The 19,718-nt window shown below is 50.1% G+C and overlaps 9 protein-coding genes across 9 annotated transcripts; 6 read left to right on the top strand and 3 right to left on the bottom strand.

The window, feature by feature from the left end:
• Positions 1-42: 42 nt before the first annotated feature.
• mpt (putative DNA repair and transcription factor Ada) lies at positions 43-777 on the top strand (the record flags this gene model as incomplete). Its single annotated transcript, XM_002568693.2, has 1 exon — positions 43-777. One exon carries the CDS (start codon positions 43-45, stop codon positions 775-777), a length of 735 nt encoding a protein of 244 aa, XP_002568739.2.
• Positions 778-1,829: 1,052 nt separating this feature from the next.
• Positions 1,830-4,392, top strand: N7525_008261 (uncharacterized protein; the record flags this gene model as incomplete). Its single annotated transcript, XM_061214349.1, has 6 exons — positions 1,830-1,976; positions 2,041-2,208; positions 2,273-2,388; positions 2,452-2,729; positions 2,781-3,395; positions 4,086-4,392. The coding sequence occupies exons 1-6, from the start codon at positions 1,850-1,852 to the stop codon at positions 4,390-4,392; spliced, it is 1,611 nt and encodes a 536-aa protein (XP_061068780.1). The 5' UTR covers positions 1,830-1,849.
• Positions 4,393-4,585: 193 nt separating this feature from the next.
• Positions 4,586-9,029, top strand: N7525_008260 (putative RSC complex subunit (Sth1); the record flags this gene model as incomplete). Its single annotated transcript, XM_002568690.1, has 4 exons — positions 4,586-4,678; positions 4,791-4,986; positions 5,060-8,760; positions 8,820-9,029. 4 exons carry the CDS (start codon positions 4,586-4,588, stop codon positions 9,027-9,029), a joined length of 4,200 nt encoding a protein of 1,399 aa, XP_002568736.1.
• A 500-nt stretch (positions 9,030-9,529) lies between these two features.
• Positions 9,530-10,016, top strand: N7525_008259 (uncharacterized protein; the record flags this gene model as incomplete). The annotated part of the gene is given in 2 exon segments (XM_061214348.1): positions 9,530-9,856; positions 9,870-10,016. The coding sequence occupies 2 exon segments, from the start codon at positions 9,530-9,532 to the stop codon at positions 10,014-10,016; spliced, it is 474 nt and encodes a 157-aa protein (XP_061068779.1).
• A 1,424-nt stretch (positions 10,017-11,440) lies between these two features.
• Positions 11,441-13,182, top strand: N7525_008258 (putative tannase; the record flags this gene model as incomplete). The annotated part of the gene is made up of 2 exons (XM_061214347.1): positions 11,441-12,041; positions 12,122-13,182. 2 exons carry the CDS (start codon positions 11,441-11,443, stop codon positions 13,180-13,182), a joined length of 1,662 nt encoding a protein of 553 aa, XP_061068778.1.
• A 636-nt stretch (positions 13,183-13,818) lies between these two features.
• N7525_008257 (uncharacterized protein) lies at positions 13,819-14,571 on the bottom strand (the record flags this gene model as incomplete). Its single annotated transcript, XM_002568687.1, has 1 exon — positions 13,819-14,571. One exon carries the CDS (start codon positions 14,569-14,571, stop codon positions 13,819-13,821), a length of 753 nt encoding a protein of 250 aa, XP_002568733.1.
• A 1,279-nt stretch (positions 14,572-15,850) lies between these two features.
• N7525_008256 (sterol esterase) lies at positions 15,851-17,439 on the bottom strand (the record flags this gene model as incomplete). The annotated part of the gene is made up of 3 exons (XM_002568686.2): positions 15,851-17,217; positions 17,270-17,349; positions 17,405-17,439. The coding sequence occupies 3 exons, from the start codon at positions 17,437-17,439 to the stop codon at positions 15,851-15,853; spliced, it is 1,482 nt and encodes a 493-aa protein (XP_002568732.1).
• A 271-nt stretch (positions 17,440-17,710) lies between these two features.
• N7525_008255 (PET191 family protein) lies at positions 17,711-18,274 on the top strand (the record flags this gene model as incomplete). The annotated part of the gene is made up of 3 exons (XM_002568685.1): positions 17,711-17,735; positions 17,858-17,999; positions 18,085-18,274. 3 exons carry the CDS (start codon positions 17,711-17,713, stop codon positions 18,272-18,274), a joined length of 357 nt encoding a protein of 118 aa, XP_002568731.1.
• A 138-nt stretch (positions 18,275-18,412) lies between these two features.
• Positions 18,413-19,207, bottom strand: N7525_008254 (alpha/beta hydrolase; the record flags this gene model as incomplete). Its single annotated transcript, XM_061214346.1, has 2 exons — positions 18,413-18,736; positions 18,800-19,207. The coding sequence occupies 2 exons, from the start codon at positions 19,205-19,207 to the stop codon at positions 18,413-18,415; spliced, it is 732 nt and encodes a 243-aa protein (XP_061068777.1).
• Between the last annotated feature and the right edge of the window lie 511 nt (positions 19,208-19,718).

Below are 19,718 nucleotides of genomic sequence, written 5' to 3'. Positions count from 1 at the left end.
AATACCTTGAAGAGATATCTGCAATTTGAATACCCCGTGAATATGACAGATACGCCCAAGCTCCAAGAGATCCCGCGACTTAGCTCGAACTTCACCAACACAGAGCGGTGGCAGGCCATCGCGACCCGCGATGTAACAGCCAACAGCTTCGTCTACGCCGTTATCACCACAAAAATCTACTGTCGCCCCTCATGCCCAGCACGGTTAGCCCGCCGTGCCAATGTCCAATTCTACAACACGCCTCTGCAAGCAGAGAAAGCAGGCTTCCGACCCTGCAAGCGCTGCCGGCCGCATTCGGGTCAGACGGCGGCTCAAAGCAACCCTCAAACCGCCATGATTGACAAAGCTTGCGAGTCGATCCGGAACATTCTGACGGCGGGGCTGAAACCCAAATTAAGTGATCTGGCCATGGAGGCTGGTTTGACACCCAGTCATTTCCATCGTGTGTTCAAGAAACGTGTGGGCGTGACGCCCGGGCAATATGTAGAGAGCCTCGTGCAAAGCAACCTGCATTCGCCGGAATCATCACCATCCGATGCCTTTTCTGGAGTTGAAACACCGCGGTCAGCCTCTGGGGATAGGGGTGGTGAGATCTTGGATCTAGACGGGAATAGTGAGAAAGGGGCTGGTCTGTCGGCGGCTAGGAACGAACTCCCATTTATGAATGGCTGGAATGAGTTCGATGCTCTGCTAGCTTCTGGATCAGAGCAAATGTGGTTGCCTGGCTTATCCATTGACCCTCGAATGATTTTGGATGTTTTTGATGGGACCACATGATTCCAATGTTTATGATATGGATATTTTGGACTGGAGAACGAGTATATATTTCTACCAATAATATAGTCCAATGCGAACCGAATGAATAGAATACAATTTCAGGATCTGTGCCGCTTTGGATTTGATTGACATTGGCATTGCGGCGATGCAACCCACTGATAGTCAATGAATCTTAATCTACTCCGTACTCCGTACTCGTATATTGTACTCCATACGGAGAACATGGGTCAGAGTCCAGAGCCGAGAGCCCAGAGTGGTGATGGGATCAACTGAAACAGATTTGAAACCCATTTTCCAAGCCATATGCAAAGTATTATAACACAATAATGTAATAGGTTAAAGTCATATGTTATTACATATATGAACTCATAATTCTGTTTAATATTTCAGACCGGACTGGGGTGGCAAAGAGATAATTATAGTAATTGATCGAATTAATCGAATTAATCGAATTAAATCTGGAAAATTAAAGCTTCCAATGGGATTTAGTCCCCACCAAGTGGCCCACTAACGCGTGTCACAGCTTTGAACCTGGTCCCTGGTCTCAGGGCTATTTTAGTACTAGTAGGAGGTACCTAGGTACCTGGTCTGGTAAGACAGTACCACTTTGTGCAAAATACACTGTATCTCCAGACGTTCCAGATGTCTCCAGATGTCGCATTGAGGTCTATACAGCTTTTTTCGTCGTTTTTTTTCCCTTTTCTTTTGGGCTCAAGGTAATAATACACTGAGAATACAATGCCTTCCCCACTGATTGACAAGATCGGCAATTTACTGCATGCATAAGAACGCATTGTCTTTTGTAACTTTGTGAGATGCAAATGTAGCCTATTTCCTTATTTTCTTAATTTCCTTAATTTTCCCCCATTTCCCATTTTATCATAATTGCGTGCCCCCCCAGGGATGATTTAATCTAGCCGTTCCCAACCTCCTTTCCCCCCGTCTTTTCTCCTTTTACTATTATCCTAGAGCATTCTAGTTGATCATTCCTTTTGTATTTATCTTATTGCTCTCTACACAATCGCTGGTTTCGATCATCCTTCCACATACCATCATCATCTCAACCTCCAACATGCACGTGAACAAGAGGATCGGCAGATTCAAGCAATGGGCTGGAGAACGCATGGGCGGAGAGGCCAAGACCTGTCTCTCAGATGATTTCAAGGCAATGGAGACGGAGATGGGCGTGCGACATGAAGGTAGGAAATGACCACACGTGCCTGCAGGTTAACCATACTGATTCAGAGCTCTCTCTATCTATAGGCGTTGACCGCATTCATAAATCCATGACCTCGTATGTCAAGGCCATCTCGAAACGCAATGAGGGAGACGACAAAGAGAAGACCCTCCCGATTGCCCATTTGGGAACTAGCATGGTGGCCCACGGCGAAGACTTCGATGGGAACTCGGAATACGGGCAGTGCCTGATCAGTGAGTCCTGAAAGACGATATCGGCAATGCGGGGTAGGAATCGCATCGCTAACGACTCGATCAGTGTTTGGGCGTACCGAGGAGCGCATTGCGCGCATCCAAGAAAACTACATCGCGCAGGCGACTTCAAGCTGGCTTGAGTCCCTGGAACGATCCCTGACTCAGATGAAAGACTTGCAGGTATGTCCTTCGACTCTCCCGATGAATCAAAGGCTGAGGGTCCTGTATTAACCTGCCTCATAGCATGCTCGCAAGAAGCTCGACAGCCGCCGGTTGGCATACGACACTTCTCTCTCTAAGATGGAGAAGGCCAAGAAGGAGGACTTCCGCGTGGAGGAAGAACTACGTTCACAAAAGGTGAAGTACGAGGAAGCTAGCGACGACGTGCTGCGTCGCATGCAGGACATCAAAGAAGCCGAAGCCGACAATGTTATGGACATGGGAGTGTTTTTGGATGCCCAGCTTGAATACCATGAGCGGTCCCGTGAGGCCCTCCTGCAGCTCAAGAATGAGTGGACTGGGTAAGCATTGGTTCTGGCAATATCTCGTGGAGCATGCTAACACTGAAATAGGTACAGCCAAGTACAAGCCCCTCCCCGTCGCCCGACCCGTCCTCGTTCCAACACCGCCCACTCGTACCAGGAACGGTATGAGCCATTGCAGGAAGAGTTGATGAACGCCACGGAGACTCGGCCTCCCATTCGATCAAACAGATCTATCACGCCATACTCGGAGTCGCCTCCGCGAGAGACATATGGGAATACCGGTGGGGTCTCACGTCCCGTCCTCAACAGAGTTCCTACCTTCGAAGGCCCGGCTCAGCTGCGACACGAACAGTCGCCAGTTGCATCACAGTGGATTCAGCAGCGAACTGCCAGCGAGAATCTAGGCGGATTTGGACATCGAAGCAGCACTCAAGTTGGGAATGGTCGAATCTCTGCTGATCCTTACGCCGACTCCGAAGAGGTCAGCTCGTATGGCCGTTCTAGCCCCGAGCGGATGTTTAGCGGGGGCAGGTCTATATCCCCAGCAACATCTCACGGCAGCGTGCCATCCCGGAGACCTAGCGCAACCAACTTGAACACTATTGGATCGAAGAAAGCTCCTCCTCCACCTCCGCCATCTCGTGCGAAGAAACCCCCTCCACCTCCACCGATGAAGCGGTCCCTTCTTGCGGCACCGAATGCGTAAGGGAACGCTCTGAAAGTGCATCTTACGTCTGTCCTTGATCTTGAGCATGGGGTTTGGGAGTTTGGGAGCTTATGATCGATCATGGCGGCGGTATCTATTCTTATCATTCGCTAATCCCTTGGGTCTTACATGGGGTTGTTCTGTCCTTTCCTTAATTGTGCTTTCTGGTTTGCTTTGCCATTTCCGTTGATTCCAGGGATGTCCGGAGGATTCATTCCCCGGCTACTATTAGTCTCAATGCAGAGTTAGTAGGATGATGAGAAACGTGGATACATCCATGGATGCGTCTCTTAGCGAATAGGTAGATCCACCCAAGTCTTAATTTGAATTTTCGGGATTTGAGTGTGTGATTAGGTACATAGGTATGTAATGTAGGGTATGTATTGATCTTCGATCGTGTAGATACCCGTCAACAGCAAGGGTGGACCCGGGTGTGTCTAGCTTTACAATGTATTGTCATTTGTATTGTATGGAAGACTATTCAATAGATTCAATGAAGTTGAATGGACCAAACATCCCCAGGTTACAAAGACCTTCAATCGAATCACTCTTCTCTCACCCCTACACCTGATAGTAGCCTTATCCCAAACCGGTACGGTACCAGAGCTGCGCTGCCCTAGGCAACAATTCAGCACGGAGTCACGTGCCTGCTGACTAACGTGCCTTTGCGAAAAACTCCTTGCCAGGCTGTTGTCAGTCCTTTGCTCTGAGCACCCAGATTTCCCCGAGCCTGTCGCGCAACTCCGTTCCCTCCCCATCTCCATTTTCATCCATCCACTTTTTGAACGCGCCATCCCAACGCGCCTTCAACTTTTGAGTTCCCCTCCCACCTTGCCTTACCTTGGGAACTCGCCTCTTTACTCGCTTTCTTTGACTCCCTTGTCTCTGAAAGTACCCGCTCACCCCCATCGCATCGGAAGCTCCGACCACGTCCCCAAACATCACGCTTTTCATCGCCAAGCATCCCATACAGTCGCTCACCGATCGCATTAACAATAATCAGGCTCACCCTAGACTGTTGCTGCCTATTTATTCCGACCGCGACCGCCCCTTCTCTTGCCATCGCGACTTAGCAATTGAAACCAGGTGGAGACCGTGACTTGCCACAACTCCGCATCGACCTTGACATTGCCCACCCCAAGCTATCTCGCTTGCTCATGAATTGAAAAGAAATACACGCGTCACAATGGCTTCCATACACCCGGCGCCAAACATGGCGCCTGGCAACGTGAGCTTACCGCCTAACCTCACGCAGCAAAATGTCCAGGAGATTCTTCAGGTAAGTTTGTCGCATTACGACCAACACAGTTCGCGTACATCAATTCTTCAGCCCTTTAACGCACCTGCCTATGCCTCGTCTGTCCTTGCTGTCGTCTCTAACTTTGTCGCAGAAATACAAGCAAATGCAAGAACAAGGTGTTGGCCCTGATGACCCGGAATTCCTCAAGGCGCACAACCTACTTGCTGCCATTCAACGGCAGCAGGCTTTTCAAAAACAACAGCGCATGGCTCAGCAACAGGCTCAACAGCAGCGCCAACAGCAACAGATGAACGGCGCTACTCCTGAAGCTGCCAATGGCTCTCATGGTAAGCTTTGTCATTGACTCTCCTCGTCCTCTCTATGCCCAAATTCTTCTGCAGGGCTGACATGTTTTCACAGGTCGCACACCCTCGGCTTCCTCGACTGCCGCACCCACTGCCACCAATACCTCGGCAGTTGCTCTGAACCAGAAGAATGCGACGGTTGGCAGCGGTAGCTTTTCGCCAGAGCAACTGGCTACTCTTCGAAACCAAATATTGGCTTTCAAGATGCTGTCGAAGAACCTCGCCATCCCCCCTCGTGTCCAAGAACAGCTTTTCCAAAACCAGAAGAAGTCTCAACCACCTACTCCCACGGACAACGTTACCGCAGCCGAAAAGGTCATTGAATCTGGCACTGACGGCGCTGGTAGCCAGCCTCCAGAAAGCTCGAATGCTGAAGTCATGACCAGGGAGTGGTATGACAGCTTCCAGTCTCCATACGACTCGCTTTCCAAGTCTATTAGCTACACTGACCACGCCAACCGTGCAAATCGTGTGCGCATCCCCGCTCTTTTGCCACCCGGCATTGACTTGGAGCAGATGCGCGAGGATCGTGAGATCATGCTGTATAATAAAATCACTGCTCGCAAAGCAGAGCTTGCCCAACTCCCCGCCAACCTCGGTGTATGGGATACCAGCAAGAGTGATGCACCCACCTACGATGACTCCCTCAAGCTGAAGGCCCTGATTGAGTACAAATCACTCAATCTTTTGCCTAAACAACGACAGTACCGCAAGCAGCTCCAGAGCGAGATGTTCCACTATAGCAATCTCGGAATGACGGCCAACCGCTCGAGTCACCGCCGCATGAAGAAGCAGTCCCTACGTGAGGCTCGTATCACCGAGAAGCTCGAGAAGCAACAGCGTGATGCTCGCGAATCTCGAGAGAAGAAGAAGCAATACGACCAGTTGCAGGCCATCCTCAACCACAGCGCTGATCTTGCTAATGCTTCCGTCCAGCAACGTACGCGCTCGCAGAAGCTGGGTCGTATGATGATCTCTCACCACCAACACATGGAACGTGAAGAGCAGAGGCGTGTGGAGCGAACCGCTAAACAGCGTCTGCAGGCCTTGAAGGCTAACGATGAGGAGACATACCTGAAGCTTTTGGGACAGGCCAAGGATTCACGTATCTCTCATCTGCTCAAGCAGACCGACAACTTCCTTAAGCAGCTTGCCGCATCCGTCAAGGAACAACAGCGCAGTCTGGCAAATCGTTATGGCGAGGCTCACGAGTACGACGAGGAGTCTGACCAAGAGCTCGCGGATAGCGAAAATGAGGACGACAGTACAGCCACTGGAAAGAAGAAGGTCGACTACTACGCTGTCGCTCATCGCATCAATGAAGAAGTCACCTCGCAGCCTGAAATGCTCGTGGGAGGTACTCTCAAGGAGTATCAGATTAAGGGCCTGCAATGGATGATTTCATTGTACAACAATAACCTGAATGGTATTTTGGCCGATGAGATGGGACTCGGAAAGACCATCCAGACGATCAGTTTGATTACCCACATCATTGAAAAGAAGAAGAACAATGGGCCCTTCTTGGTCATTGTTCCCCTGTCCACACTCACTAATTGGAACAACGAGTTTGATAAGTGGGCGCCCACCGTGAGCAAGGTAGTTTACAAGGGCCCACCCAATGCGAGAAAGCAGCAACAGCAGCAGATCCGCTGGGGCAACTTCCAGGTTCTTCTCACCACCTACGAGTACATCATCAAGGATCGTCCAATTCTCAGCAAGATCAAGTGGACACACATGATTGTCGACGAAGGTCACCGCATGAAGAACACACAGTCCAAGCTCAGCAGCACTCTCTCCACTTACTACACCAGTCGCTACCGTATCATTTTGACCGGTACCCCCCTGCAAAACAATTTGCCCGAGCTATGGGCTCTTCTTAATTTCGTCCTTCCCAACATTTTCAAGTCTGTCAAGTCATTTGACGAATGGTTTAACACGCCTTTCGCAAATACTGGTGGCCAGGACCGTATGGATTTGAGCGAAGAAGAACAACTCCTAGTTATTCGTCGTCTCCATAAGGTTCTCCGGCCATTCCTTCTCAGGCGTTTGAAGAAGGACGTCGAGAAAGATTTGCCTGATAAGCAGGAGCGCGTCATCAAGTGCCGATTCTCTGCCTTGCAGGCCAAGTTGTACAAGCAACTTGTTACCCACAACAAGATGGCTGTCACTGATGGTAAGGGCGGCAAGACCGGAATGCGTGGTCTCAGCAACATGCTCATGCAGTTGCGAAAGCTCTGCAACCATCCTTTCGTCTTTGAGCCCGTTGAAGACCAGATGAACCCCACTCGCATGTCCAACGACCTGCTTTGGCGTACAGCAGGAAAGTTTGAGCTGCTTGATCGTATCCTTCCCAAGTTCCGTGCTACGGGCCACAGAGTTTTGATGTTCTTCCAGATGACTCAGATCATGAACATCATGGAAGATTTCCTTCGCCTTCGTGGAATGAAGTACCTCCGTCTGGACGGATCCACTAAGTCCGACGACCGATCGGACCTCTTGAGGCAGTTCAACGCTCCTGATTCTGAATACTTCTGCTTTTTGCTTTCCACCCGTGCAGGTGGTCTTGGTCTTAATCTGCAGACTGCAGACACTGTTATTATCTACGATTCAGATTGGAACCCTCACCAGGATTTGCAAGCCCAGGATCGTGCTCATCGTATTGGTCAGAAGAACGAGGTCCGTATTTTGCGGCTTATCAGCTCCAACTCGGTCGAAGAGAAGATCCTCGAGCGTGCCCAGTTCAAGTTGGACATGGATGGCAAGGTTATCCAGGCCGGAAAGTTCGATAACAAGTCCACTAATGAAGAGCGAGATGCACTTCTCCGAACTCTGCTGGACTCGGCAGAGGCTGCGGAACAGATCGGTGATCACGACGAAATGGATGATGATGAACTCAATGAAATCATGGCACGATCCGAAGAAGAAATTCCTGTTTTCCAGGAGATCGACAGGCAGCGAATCGCCCACGACGCATATGGTCCTGGCCACCGCTACCCTCGACTGATGTCCGAACAAGAATTGCCCGACATTTATATGCAGGAGGATAACCCTGTCACCGAAGAAGTCGAGATGGAGGTCACTGGCCGTGGTGCTCGTGAGCGCAAGGTGACCAAGTACGATGATGGTCTCACCGAAGAGCAGTGGTTGATGGCAGTTGACGCCGATGATGATTCTATTGAAGCAGCGATTGCACGCAAGGAAGCTCGTGTTGAGCGGCGCAAGGCTAACAGGGCTGGACGTGATGACGATGAGTCTTCACCTGAGCCATCGATTATTGATGATGACGAGACCCCTCAAAAACAGAAGCGCCGTCGTGGTCCTCCTCCCAAGCGCAAGGCTGAGGAAGTTGTGGAAGAAACCCCACAACCCAAGCGCAAGAGAGGTCGCCAGCCTAAGATTCCGGATACTCTCAACCCCACTGATCGTGCCAACTTGACTCGCATTCTTGACACTGTGGTCCAGTCGTTGATGGACATGGAGGCTGAGGTACAACCGGAGGGCTCTGATAGTGAAGAGGGCCCCATGGTTCGTTCAATCATCGAGCCGTTCATGAAGCCCCCGCCGCGTTCTTATTATCCCGACTACTACATGATCATTCAAAATCCCATTGCGATGGAAGCGATACAGAAGAAGATCAAGAGGGCCGATTACCAGAGTTTGAAGGAATTCCGCAATGACATCCACTTGCTTTGCCAGAATGCCCGCACTTACAACGAGGATGGCAGTGTGCTATTCCAGGATGCCAATGATATCGAGGTAAGTTTGACTTGTTATTGATCATAATATGATGATTTCTCATACTAATGGTACAACAGACCAAGTGCTTGGTGGAATTGCGACGACTGACCGAGGATCATCCCGAGCTCGCCAACTTTGAAGATCGGTTCGCCGGTGATGCCTCGGGCGCTGACACGCCGCTTAATGCTGGCACCCCAGGCCAGCCGAAGTTGAAGCTCACCTTCAACAATCCCAACCGGGATAGCCCCAGCACTTCAATCGGTGCTGACTACGGCCTTGGAGAGTGAATTGTTCGACATTGTGGTGCCTGAAAACGTCATTAGATCACCGCACGCTTCATATCGAGCCTGCGACTTCCCTTTATGTTGCTTGTGCTTCCTTCTTGTCATGTGTAATCCGAAAATATCTTTTCCCCCCTCCCGTTTCTGTGCCATCTAGGAAAGGCGTTTTTTTTTCCCATGAATGTTTTGTTTTGAAATCGGGGATGGACTTCCGGAGGATGGCGCTGTATTATTCTAAGCGATTGATTTCCCTGGGTGCGTTGTCTTGACTGCATCAACAAGATTCCTTTTGTGCAAGACCACCCTTTGTATTTGATGAGTATGTACCTGCAAGTTAGGAACAATTCGGATCGATTTGGACCGTGTTTTGTAACATTATTTATCCCAAGACTTACAATCCGAAGATATCATCTTTTTCAAAAATCCGAAATCGGCTTGTGCGCGTGGACTCCCGATATGCTTGCTGTTGATATGCAGAGGCACTTTCCCACAGTCACCTCATGACCATGTCTACAAACAAAGATCTAGCCGGCAAAGTCGCAATAAATAAGGCCCAGGCCACGCTCCAACTTTCAAAACCAACACTAACAGAAAACAATAGTCACAGGCTCCAACCGGGGCTTCGGCGCCGCAATAGCCCTCAACTCGCCCAACGTGGAGCAGACATAGCCATAACCTACATCTCCAATGCCACAGCAGCCGAGTCCGTCCTTGAGCGGATCCGTACCCTAGGCGTACGCGCCATCGCCCTCAACGCCGACGTATCACAGGAAGAAGAGGTGAAACCCATGTTCGAGACGTTGCACCGCGAATTCGGCCGCCTCGAAATCGCAGTCAGTAACTCAGGTATCGAGCATTTTGGAAAATCTCTCCGAGGTTAAGGGCAGCGATATAGATGCTATCTTTGCGGTGAATCTCAAGAGTCAATATTTCGTCGCTCAACGGGCTTTTGGCAGGTCTCTGGTGGCGTTTATATGGTGTAGATGGGTTTGAGACTGTGACTGACCCAACCTCCAACCTCTCAACCACATATAAACTAGCCCGAGATATCATGATCAGCCTAAATTTTTTCCCTGACCTCTCAATAGTTACGAATGTCAGTACCCATCCATATCTACTTAAGTTACCTAGACCTCGTCTTATTATTGCTTATAATGGCACTGGCACTACAGATGATCCGGTCCCTCAGGGGGGGGGGTATGTGCTTCCTTATAAAACTGAAAGGAAACTTTGATATGAGGAGGTGTTCGAATTCCTAACAATACCTATGTGTCTGTAGGTATGGAAGGTGCATGTCTGGTATGTCCTTAACGTCTTCAAGAGCTCCACTTTCATCTGCCCCGAGTACCAAGTAAATAAGTTAACCAAGTTTCAACTATGGAGCCGTAGAGTTTCCCGAACTCCTGGACTAAACCGCGTTGGTAGTGGGCACCTTCTTTCAAGACTTCTTGATCTGATACGGAGTAATGTCCGATGACTCGGTGCCATTCATTGCGGATCACTACGAAGCCCTAACCCTTAGCTTAGATAGTGGTAAGGCTATGGATGTGGACCATATAAATAGAATGGCCGGACGTCAATGTTTCCGAAGAAGTGCCAAAGCCAAGGGACTAGTGGGAATTATTGAAGCGAATGATCCAACAGTCTAGCCTTTCTTGATTGAATATTCATATTCATATCCTGAAGCCAATTATAGCTTCCTTCTATAGAGATTGATTAGATTTGCCTAGGCCGAAGTTTAACCGTGGACCTAGATCAGACCTATGGGCTTTGAGAATGGCCACGCGTACGGAGTACGTCTCTGGGAATGACGCGCCGGACTATGGACCATGGATGGGTTTTAGTGTTAGATTTTAAGTATAAGGGAAGAAACCTTACCCGGCCATATCAAACTCTAAATAAGCTAGTGCCATTTACTGGTCAGCAAGTCTCTGAGGAAAAGACTTACTCCCTAATTCCGAAGGTTAAACGGAACTAGATACACATTAGGCTACGAGGACCGAACCCCTTCCCTTAATTCGGAAGGTTGAATTGAACTAAATACGCGTTAGCCTATGAAGACCGATCCGTTTCCCTCCCCTCCACGTTCTACTTATTTCGACCCTAACTAGTTTGAGCTGCGCCTTGGGATGAGTGTTGGATGATGACGAGTCAGTATAGGTTGATGCGGAAAGACAGTGATCCGTGCTTCTAGGTATGGTTTCATGGTTTGATTGCAGGCAACGCAGCGGGTTAACGCATGATCTACACCTTGGTTGCCAGAAACTGGAACCAATATAATATAGAGTACTGCAAATCTTATAAGTATAGCTTGCCTCTAACGTTCCTGTCGATCTCTTAGGTCTTCACACTCGTTATATCTTCTTCTTGACATTCATTCGTTAAATTTTATATCTCTTCATTTGATATACTTCAACATGCGTCTCTCCTGGGGCGCGTCTGCTGCAGCACTAGCAGCGTCGGCAAGCGCTGCTTCGCTTGCTGATGTCTGCACCGTCTCGAACGTGCAGTCTGCCCTGCCCTCCAATGGCACTCTGCTGGGTATCAACATGATCCCTTCCACTGTGACTGCCAGCCCTGTCTACAATGCCAGCGCTGGTATGGGGAGCACCGAGACCTACACCTACTGCAATGTGACGGTCACCTACGAGCACACTGGCAAGGGAGACTCCGTCGTCATCAAGTATGCCTTCCCCAAGCCCTCTGACTTTAAGAAGCGCTTCTACGTTGCCGGTGGTGGTGGCTTCTCTCTGTCTAGCGATGCAACTGGTGGTCTCGAGTACGGTGCTGTTGGCGGTGCCACTAGCGCAGGATATGATGCCTTCAACAACAGTTACGACGAGGTGGTCCTCTACGGAAACGGAACTATCAACTGGGACGCAACCTACATGTTCGCATACCAAGCTCTGGGTGAAATGACCAAGATCGGAAAGGTTCTTACCAAGGGCTTCTATGGCATGGCTTCTTCCGCCAAGGTCTATACCTACTACGAAGGCTGCTCTGATGGCGGCCGTGAGGGTATGAGCCAAATCCAGCGCTACGGAGAGGAGTACGATGGAGCGATCACCGGAGCCCCGGCTTTCCGCTTCGCCCAACAGCAAGTCCACCACGTTTTCTCAGCTGCAGCCGAGCAGACCCTCGACTACTACCCCCTCCCTGCGAGCTGGCGAAGATAGTGAACGCTACTATCGCCGCATGCGATCCCCTCGATGGCCGAACCGACGGCGTCATCTCCCGCACCGACCTCTGCAAGCTCAAGTTCAATCTGACCTCCATCATCGGCGAGGAATACTACTGTGCAGCAGCAACCAGCACCTCCTTAGGTTTCGGCTTCAGCAAGCGCGCCGACGGCAGCAGCACCTCCACTACACCCGAACAGAGCGGCAAAGTCACTGCCAAGGGTGTGCAAGTCGCACAAGCCATCTACGACGGCCTACACAACTCGAAGGGCGAGCGCGCCTACCTTTCCTGGCAAGTCGGCTCTGAGCTCAGCGACGGCGACACAACTTGGAACAACGCGACCAGCAAGTGGGAAATGAGCATCCCCTCGACGGGCGGCGAGTACGTGACCAAGTTCATCCAGCTCCTTGATCTCGACAACCTCTCCGACCTCGACAACGTCACCTACGACACCCTCGTCGACTGGATGAACACCGGCATGGTCCGTTACATGGACAGTCTGCAAACCACTCTGCCGGACTTAACCCCGTTCCAATCCTCCGGCGGAAAACTCCTGCACTACCACGGTGAATCCGACCCCAGTATTCCCTCTGCGTCTTCCGTACACTACTGGCAGTCCGTCCGCTCCATCATGTACCCGCATCTGTCTTCCCAGGATAGTCTCAAGGAACTCGCCGATTGGTACCAGTTCTACCTCGTCCCCGGTGCTGCGCACTGCGGCACAAATAAGCTGCAGCCTGGCCCGTACCCCGAGAATAACATGCAGACTATGATTGATTGGGTGGAGAATGATGTCAAGCCTTCTCGTTTGAACGCGACTGTCTCATCTGGTACTTATGAGGGTGAGACGCAGATGCTTTGCCAGTGGCCTACTCGTCCGCTCTGGAAGAGTAACAGCACCTTCCAGTGTGTTGATGATAAGGCTTCCATTGAGAGCTGGACTTACTCTTTCCCTGCTTTCAAGGTGCCCGTGTACTAGGTTGTATTTCCTGTACCAGACGCTCTTGGCATGCCAAGGATGTCTCTCGCTTGAGTTATTTTTGGATTGAAGACTGGAGATTAGATTGCTGATCAGCCCTAGTTTAGCCCTAGAAGAGTCTCATTTTGCGACCAACTTGGGATTCTACTGTAATTATATTCTGCTCAATAGATATTTTATCATCTGCTTTATCTTGCAAGGTGGACGTGGCGTTGGTCACTTTGCAAATGTAGTATGTGCGTGTCCGTCGCCGTTGGGCGATTACCCCTCATTGGGGGTCAATGACTTGGGATGAATCATTAGGCCCTCATTAATTGTAAAAAAAACGTTGTAGGCCCAATAACTTTTCGCATATGACGACATGTGAATGCATTGAATTAGGTGATGAAAGGTATGTGGACAGGCTACAGTCTACAATGCTCAACTTCTATAATCCCACGATATGGGCATCCAACATGTTTGAGAAATTTTCTAATTTTCGTTTTTTAACTCTATAAACAACGGCATATCTAAAAAGAAATCTGATTTGTGCTTCGTAAATTTGTACTTTGCAATTTGTGCAGCATGAAAACTCCCCCCCCAATAACCAAAAGGTATATCCAACTAAACACCTAGAACCAGAACCCAAGCAACACTCTAACCCAGAGTCAGAGTGTAAGCGTTATCGATACCACAAGCCAGGGTATTGACATCATCGGGGTTCTGGTAGGACTGGGTGCAGTAGGCATCACCAGGGGCGCAGGTCGAAGTGGGGCAAGTCTCGTCGCTGATGGTGACAGCGAATCCGGCGCTGACGAAGGGCGAGGTCTTGAGCATGTTGATGGACGACATATCCCAGAAGAGGACGTCACCGGACTGGGTGTACTCGAACTGCAGCACGCTGTCGCAGACCTCGGTGGTCGACATCTTGATGGAGATACCGCCGCCGTTGGAGTTGGTGAGCCAGGTGTCGTGGAAGGTCTCGCCGGAGGGCAGGGTCTGCATTTCACCGGCGGTCTCGGTCACGACCCACAGGTAGACGGTGTCCGGGAGGTTGTTGACAATGGAGACACCGCTGCCGGTGGCGGCGGGGCTGCTGGTGGTGCTGGATGGGGCGCTGGTGGTGCTTGAAGGAGCGCTGGTGGTAGTTGGGACGATGGTGGGGACACTGGTGCTGGGGACGCTCAGAGTCGGGACAGCGGGAGTCCAAGTCGAGGTGCTGGAAGGAAGGGCGACCTCCTGGATGGGGAGGTTGGTGGGCGCACTGATGGGAGTGGCGGTCTCGTAGACGGTTTCATAGACGGTCTCCCAGACGGTCTCCTCGACGTACTTGACATCGGGGACGGCGACAGGGCGGGCAGAGGCAGTCACTGCCAGAAGGGCCGAGAGGGTGAGAACGTTGAAGCGCATATTGGCTGAATGAATCCGATATTGAAGGAAGGTGTTTGAAGACAAGTGATATCCTTTGAAGGAGGGACTTTAGTCTGATCTACAGACTGTTAAGGAGAGTGTTGTAATGAGGCTCAGCCCCGAGGGAAAGAATCTAAATGAGTGTGATTCGAAAGATCGTGATGTCAAAGGAGAGAAAGAAAGAGGAGAAGGAGGAGGGTAAAGCGGCATTTTATTCTTTGGGGTGGAGTACGTAGGCATAGGGCATTGGGTGTGTCAGATTTTGGGGTGGCAGGAGTTTGATAGGCCGTCGAACCCCATTGAACCATAAAATTGGGTTGACCATGTGTATCCATGTGGTCGGCGCCTGATTAGAATGGGGTTCATTATAATGATCCCATTGGTAACCATTGTCAGGGCCAGGAACAGAGATCTGGTCCGGCCAACCCGAGTGGACTGGTCAACGACTTTCCATGGGTTCGCGTCGTTCCTGATCCACGAAACTAAGTTTTTCATTGTTTTTTTCGATTTCTCTTGTTCGTTGTGACTTGTTCGCCAGCGCTAATTTCTACGGTGGAGATAGGCGCCCGGTCTAGATCGAATCAGAACCCACAAAGAACTCGGACAAAAAGTTTTCAATGCCCTGTCATTGATTATTATTACTACTTATTGGGCTTGTGGAATTGCGCCACCTGTCTGACATCCGAACCATGCCCCTGAATATCATCTTTTGTGCCTGTTCACAACAATATAAGAATCCAATATAAAAGATCTCCTCGAGTTCTCCAGACCGAAATCGACTTAATCAAAGCTTATTCTTAGGTTCCAACGGGTTAGGAAGGAGGATAGATCATCACTTTGCCCTAGTGCCTATTTTGTACTCCGTATCGTGCCCAGTAAGTCTAGACTGTGGATACGAGAGTTGGGTCACATACATAAGTTTGATTAACGATGCTCTAGTCAGGTACTCTACGGAGCTGTAGTACTACGTAGGTACGGAGTGAATTATCAGGCACAGACTCCGGAACTTCCCCTCTCGACGCCACTTCGGTGGATTCAGGCAACGGATTCCTACAACATAGAAAACTCTGTCGGCATTTATCGTGCCAAGCCCTGGCTAGGTGGCAATCCGTACACACAAGACACATCTGTTTATGAATGGGTACCATACAAATGTATCCTATAATCCCCTCACACCCGTGGACGGATGTGGCGAGCGACCCGCCACGCAATGACCCCGCTCAAAAGTCCACAGGAAATTTTTGTATGTTGTACTCCGTACATTTAAAAGTAACGATGTTCAGGGAGTAGCCCCGTAGGCTACATCATTGGGGAAGAGATGGGCTTTCCGGACAACCGATGTATTGGAAACACGACCGTCGGTTAAAAATCCGTGTTTCTCAGACCCCGTATTGCTGGCAGCCAACGGGCCACCCCGGCTATAGGTCTCAAGCGCATTGAACACATAACCGAAGACTTGGCGGTCAACGTCGGAGGCCCACAAAAAGTCTAGATGCTCGTAGGTTGGAATCGCCTGGGCGACAGTATCATGTGGCAACCCTTTCAGCATCACTCCAATATCAACGAGACTATCGCTGTCACCGTACAGGAGGACAATCGGGGTTTTGATGTTGCGAGTAGGGTATTTGACCGGCTTGTAAAAACGCTCGCTAGCAGCTACGCTGAATGGAGCATAGACTTCATCATCGTAGAACTGGAAGTTCTTATTCCGAATGATTTGGAACCAATGCACGACGGACTTAGTGCTGGTGAAGGAATATAGATGCAAATAGGCGGCAAGCTTTTGGGTTTGTTTGATGTTGCGACACTTCCAGTTGAAGAGGGCTTGGAGGGCTGCGTCGATGATACGCACAAATATTGGCGGGTACAGTATCGTTTGCCACATGGTTGTCGAGGATAGGATGCTGCGTCGACCAAATAACAGGAACAAAAAGTCCGGAGAGGCTTTCATTAGTGAATCAACAATGCGGTTGCGGAGACCCGAAGGAGCCATGGCCGGTGCGAGTGCCACAAACACATCAATCTTCTGGTTGAGCAATGGATGAATAGCAAGTGTAGCGAATGCCTGCGCTGTTCCCTGGGAGAATCCGATGTAAGACAACGACGGCTGGTTTGTCACTTCGAGGATGTACTCGATGCTGTTGGGGACATCATAAAAGGCGAACTGATCGATAGAGAAATCCCAAAATTCATTGGAACCAGGCGAGAATCGAATCGACTTCTTGGAGTATTTATTTCCACGGTTGTTCCCCAACCATACATCGTACCCCCTTTCCACCAGCTGAAAGGGCAGGCACCGCTGCTCGTCTGTCAAGGCTACCCACACCTCACTTGACATGAGCAGGCCGTGGTGGAGGTAGACGACCTTTTTCCGAATCCCATTTGGACCTTGATTGACGCGCATGCCTTCTTCCCCTTTTCGATATGCCAGCCGATGAAGTCCAAGGAGGTAACCATCGCTTGTTTGTACGATGTGCTCCTCCGCTTGATACCCAAAAAGGGCACATATCTCGGTGAAGTCGGATGCATCTGCAACAGAGCATGCAAACTTTTCCTCCTTTGTACGCTTGGGACGGGACTCGTTAGGAATTAAAAGATTGAAAAGTGCCTTGGACTGGCCATAGCAAAACTTGATGATAGGGCTTGCTGGTTAGGGGTTAATAATGGCATCATCCATTGATCGGTGATTTTCACTAACGTAGGCACCAAGTAATTAAGTGAATGATTGTCTCCAGCAGGACAAGGATCAAAGACCCAAAGAGAGCTAGGTACTCATACCTAGAGACGTGAAGGTCAATTGCTGCATTCTTCGTGGAAGCTTGGAGTTCCTTACCAGAACAGTCTCCCGATGAACGGAACTCGCGACATAATGAAAAACAATTGCTATGCATATGTGCAGGTACACTTCAAGATTCAATGCAAGCGACAGAGATGCTGCAAATGTTTAAAAGCGCAAAACAAGCGATGAATATCCCCCGACGTCATTACCAACATGTGATAGCGATGCTTATCTCATCCGGGGATTCTCCGCATCCGCCAATCAGCGTCGAGATATCTGACAGCCCGAATTTGCCGTGGCCTGGATCTTTTGATCTCTTGCTGTTTGTGGTTGCGCATTCGTCCACAAGGTCGCGTCAACATGCCCAGTTCATGCAATGATATCCGTATGTTGCACCCCTCGAGTCGCACAACTGTTTAAAGGAGTGTCATGTTCCTGACCCAGCTGGACCTTCTACCGCAACCCTCCTTTGCTATAACGCAAACTGACCACAAATTGATTATCTAGGGGAGGCTCTAGCCCAATGTCTCCAGGAGTCGGACTGTATCATGGTCCAACGCCATACGCCACGTGAATGTCTCAGCTCTCCTCTCGCCGAGGAGTTACCCACGAAATGTCAGCAGCTGCGGAAAGGATTCAGCGAGTGCAAGTGAGTCGGAAACTGAGCCTCGACTAGGCTGACCATTATGGACAAAAGAAACATCCGCTAATTATTGTGCCTTCTCTCGGCACAGACGTGGTATGATCGATATGCGCAAGCGCTTCCGTGGCAACCAACCCATCTCGATGTCCAAGGAGATGGACGGGAAATCTGGCAATTCGTCTGGAGGGCAGCTATATGCTGGACAACCGGCATACCAGACGGTTAAGGAAATCAACGGAAACGAAGTACAGATGGATCCGGAGAAGACAAGGGGCCTGTAAAAAGGGTATTTGGATTCGCTGATTACATGCTGGCATGGCCCGGAGTTCGGTTACGCTCAAAAACATACATTTCTTCTCTGATACTCACTTCTCTCGAGACCGACTGAGATTCTTCATACCCAAGTCCGATAATACATATTATACCTTCACTATCTCTTCCAGAACACCCACCAGCCGGTCAGGCATACTCAAGAACGGCGAATGTGAGCTCGGCAGACGGTGGGTAGTGTCAGACCCGCCCATTTTCGAGGCAAAGAACTCCTGGATAGCTGGCGGCAGGGCCAGATCCTGCTCGCAGATGATGTAGGAGCAGGGGATATCGCGCCACGGCTCATAGGTGGTTTCACCCGAAAAGACCGCACGTGAGGTGTGCAGTGTCGTGCGATTCCATTTTTCTTGCTGCTCGACGGTCAGGTCCTGCCAGCCAACGGCCCCCGTGCCGTCGGCGCGAGCGTAGTCACCCTTTTTCTTGGTCAGCTGAATCTTGGACAATGATACCGATCATATGATGCTGGGTGGACTAACCTCGACCTTCATCCAGGGTAAATAATTTCCTCCCAGCATTCCCAGCAAGCTCTGGCCTTTGTCTAGCGCAAAGGCAGCTAGATAGATAACCTTCATAATGCCGCCCAGCTTCCCGCTCTCCGCACGAACATGCTTCACCAGCCCCTCGCTAGCTGTGGAGGCTACGACGCCACCGTAGGAGTGTGCCACAAGGACAATATCCTTTCCCTCATCTGCTAGAGTTGTCAATACCCTACGCAGGGAGGCAACGTCATCTTCCAATGTCAGGGAAGGGGGCTCAGCGCCGATAGAGGGGTGCGCGGGGCACTCAGAAGGATACCCGAGGGTATTCAGACGGTCACGCACGGCATCGAAGACGATGGGAGTGACCCAAGCACCGAGGGAGAAGACGAAAGTCGGTTTATTCATTTCCGAAAGATTCAACTGCGTAACGGGGTATATACAGGAGAGCAACGTTCGAAAGAACGGAACATATTAGAATCGAGGCTAGGTCTTGGTTCTCCCCTATCATTGAAGCCACGTCCAGAAGTGACGAGTCCAGCTGCTGCTTCGGGCAAGTGTGAGTGCTAGTAACTATTGTTAGACCAATTTAGGATGGACTAAATGGCCCGCTGTGGGTATTTGGGACCAACGACAGTCAATTTCATCCTTTGCGGATGTTTTAGTTTCATTCACATCCTATCAGACTTCTGCCCTCTTTTCGTGTGAAGGCTATTGCGCCTAATATAGTGCCGGTTTCGTGAACATCTAAAGCTTCAGTACCATTCTCATCACTGGGGTTGATAGTTATACCCTCCGTAGATGCAGAGTTAGTTACGAATGAAACATGTCAATCCGAACTCAAACTCCAATAGATACGTCTATGTTCGTCTGATCGGGAATTAACAGGCCCCAATGGGGACGATACTACGTTCCTCAG

This window comes from Penicillium rubens (assembly GCF_028828025.1).
Source record: "Penicillium rubens strain IBT 27055 chromosome Unknown utg000003l_segment0_segment0, whole genome shotgun sequence".
NCBI classification, from domain to species: domain Eukaryota; kingdom Fungi; phylum Ascomycota; class Eurotiomycetes; order Eurotiales; family Aspergillaceae; genus Penicillium; species Penicillium rubens.
Note: the sequence above shows the minus strand (reverse complement) of the source record. Positions and strands in the feature narration are given on the sequence as shown.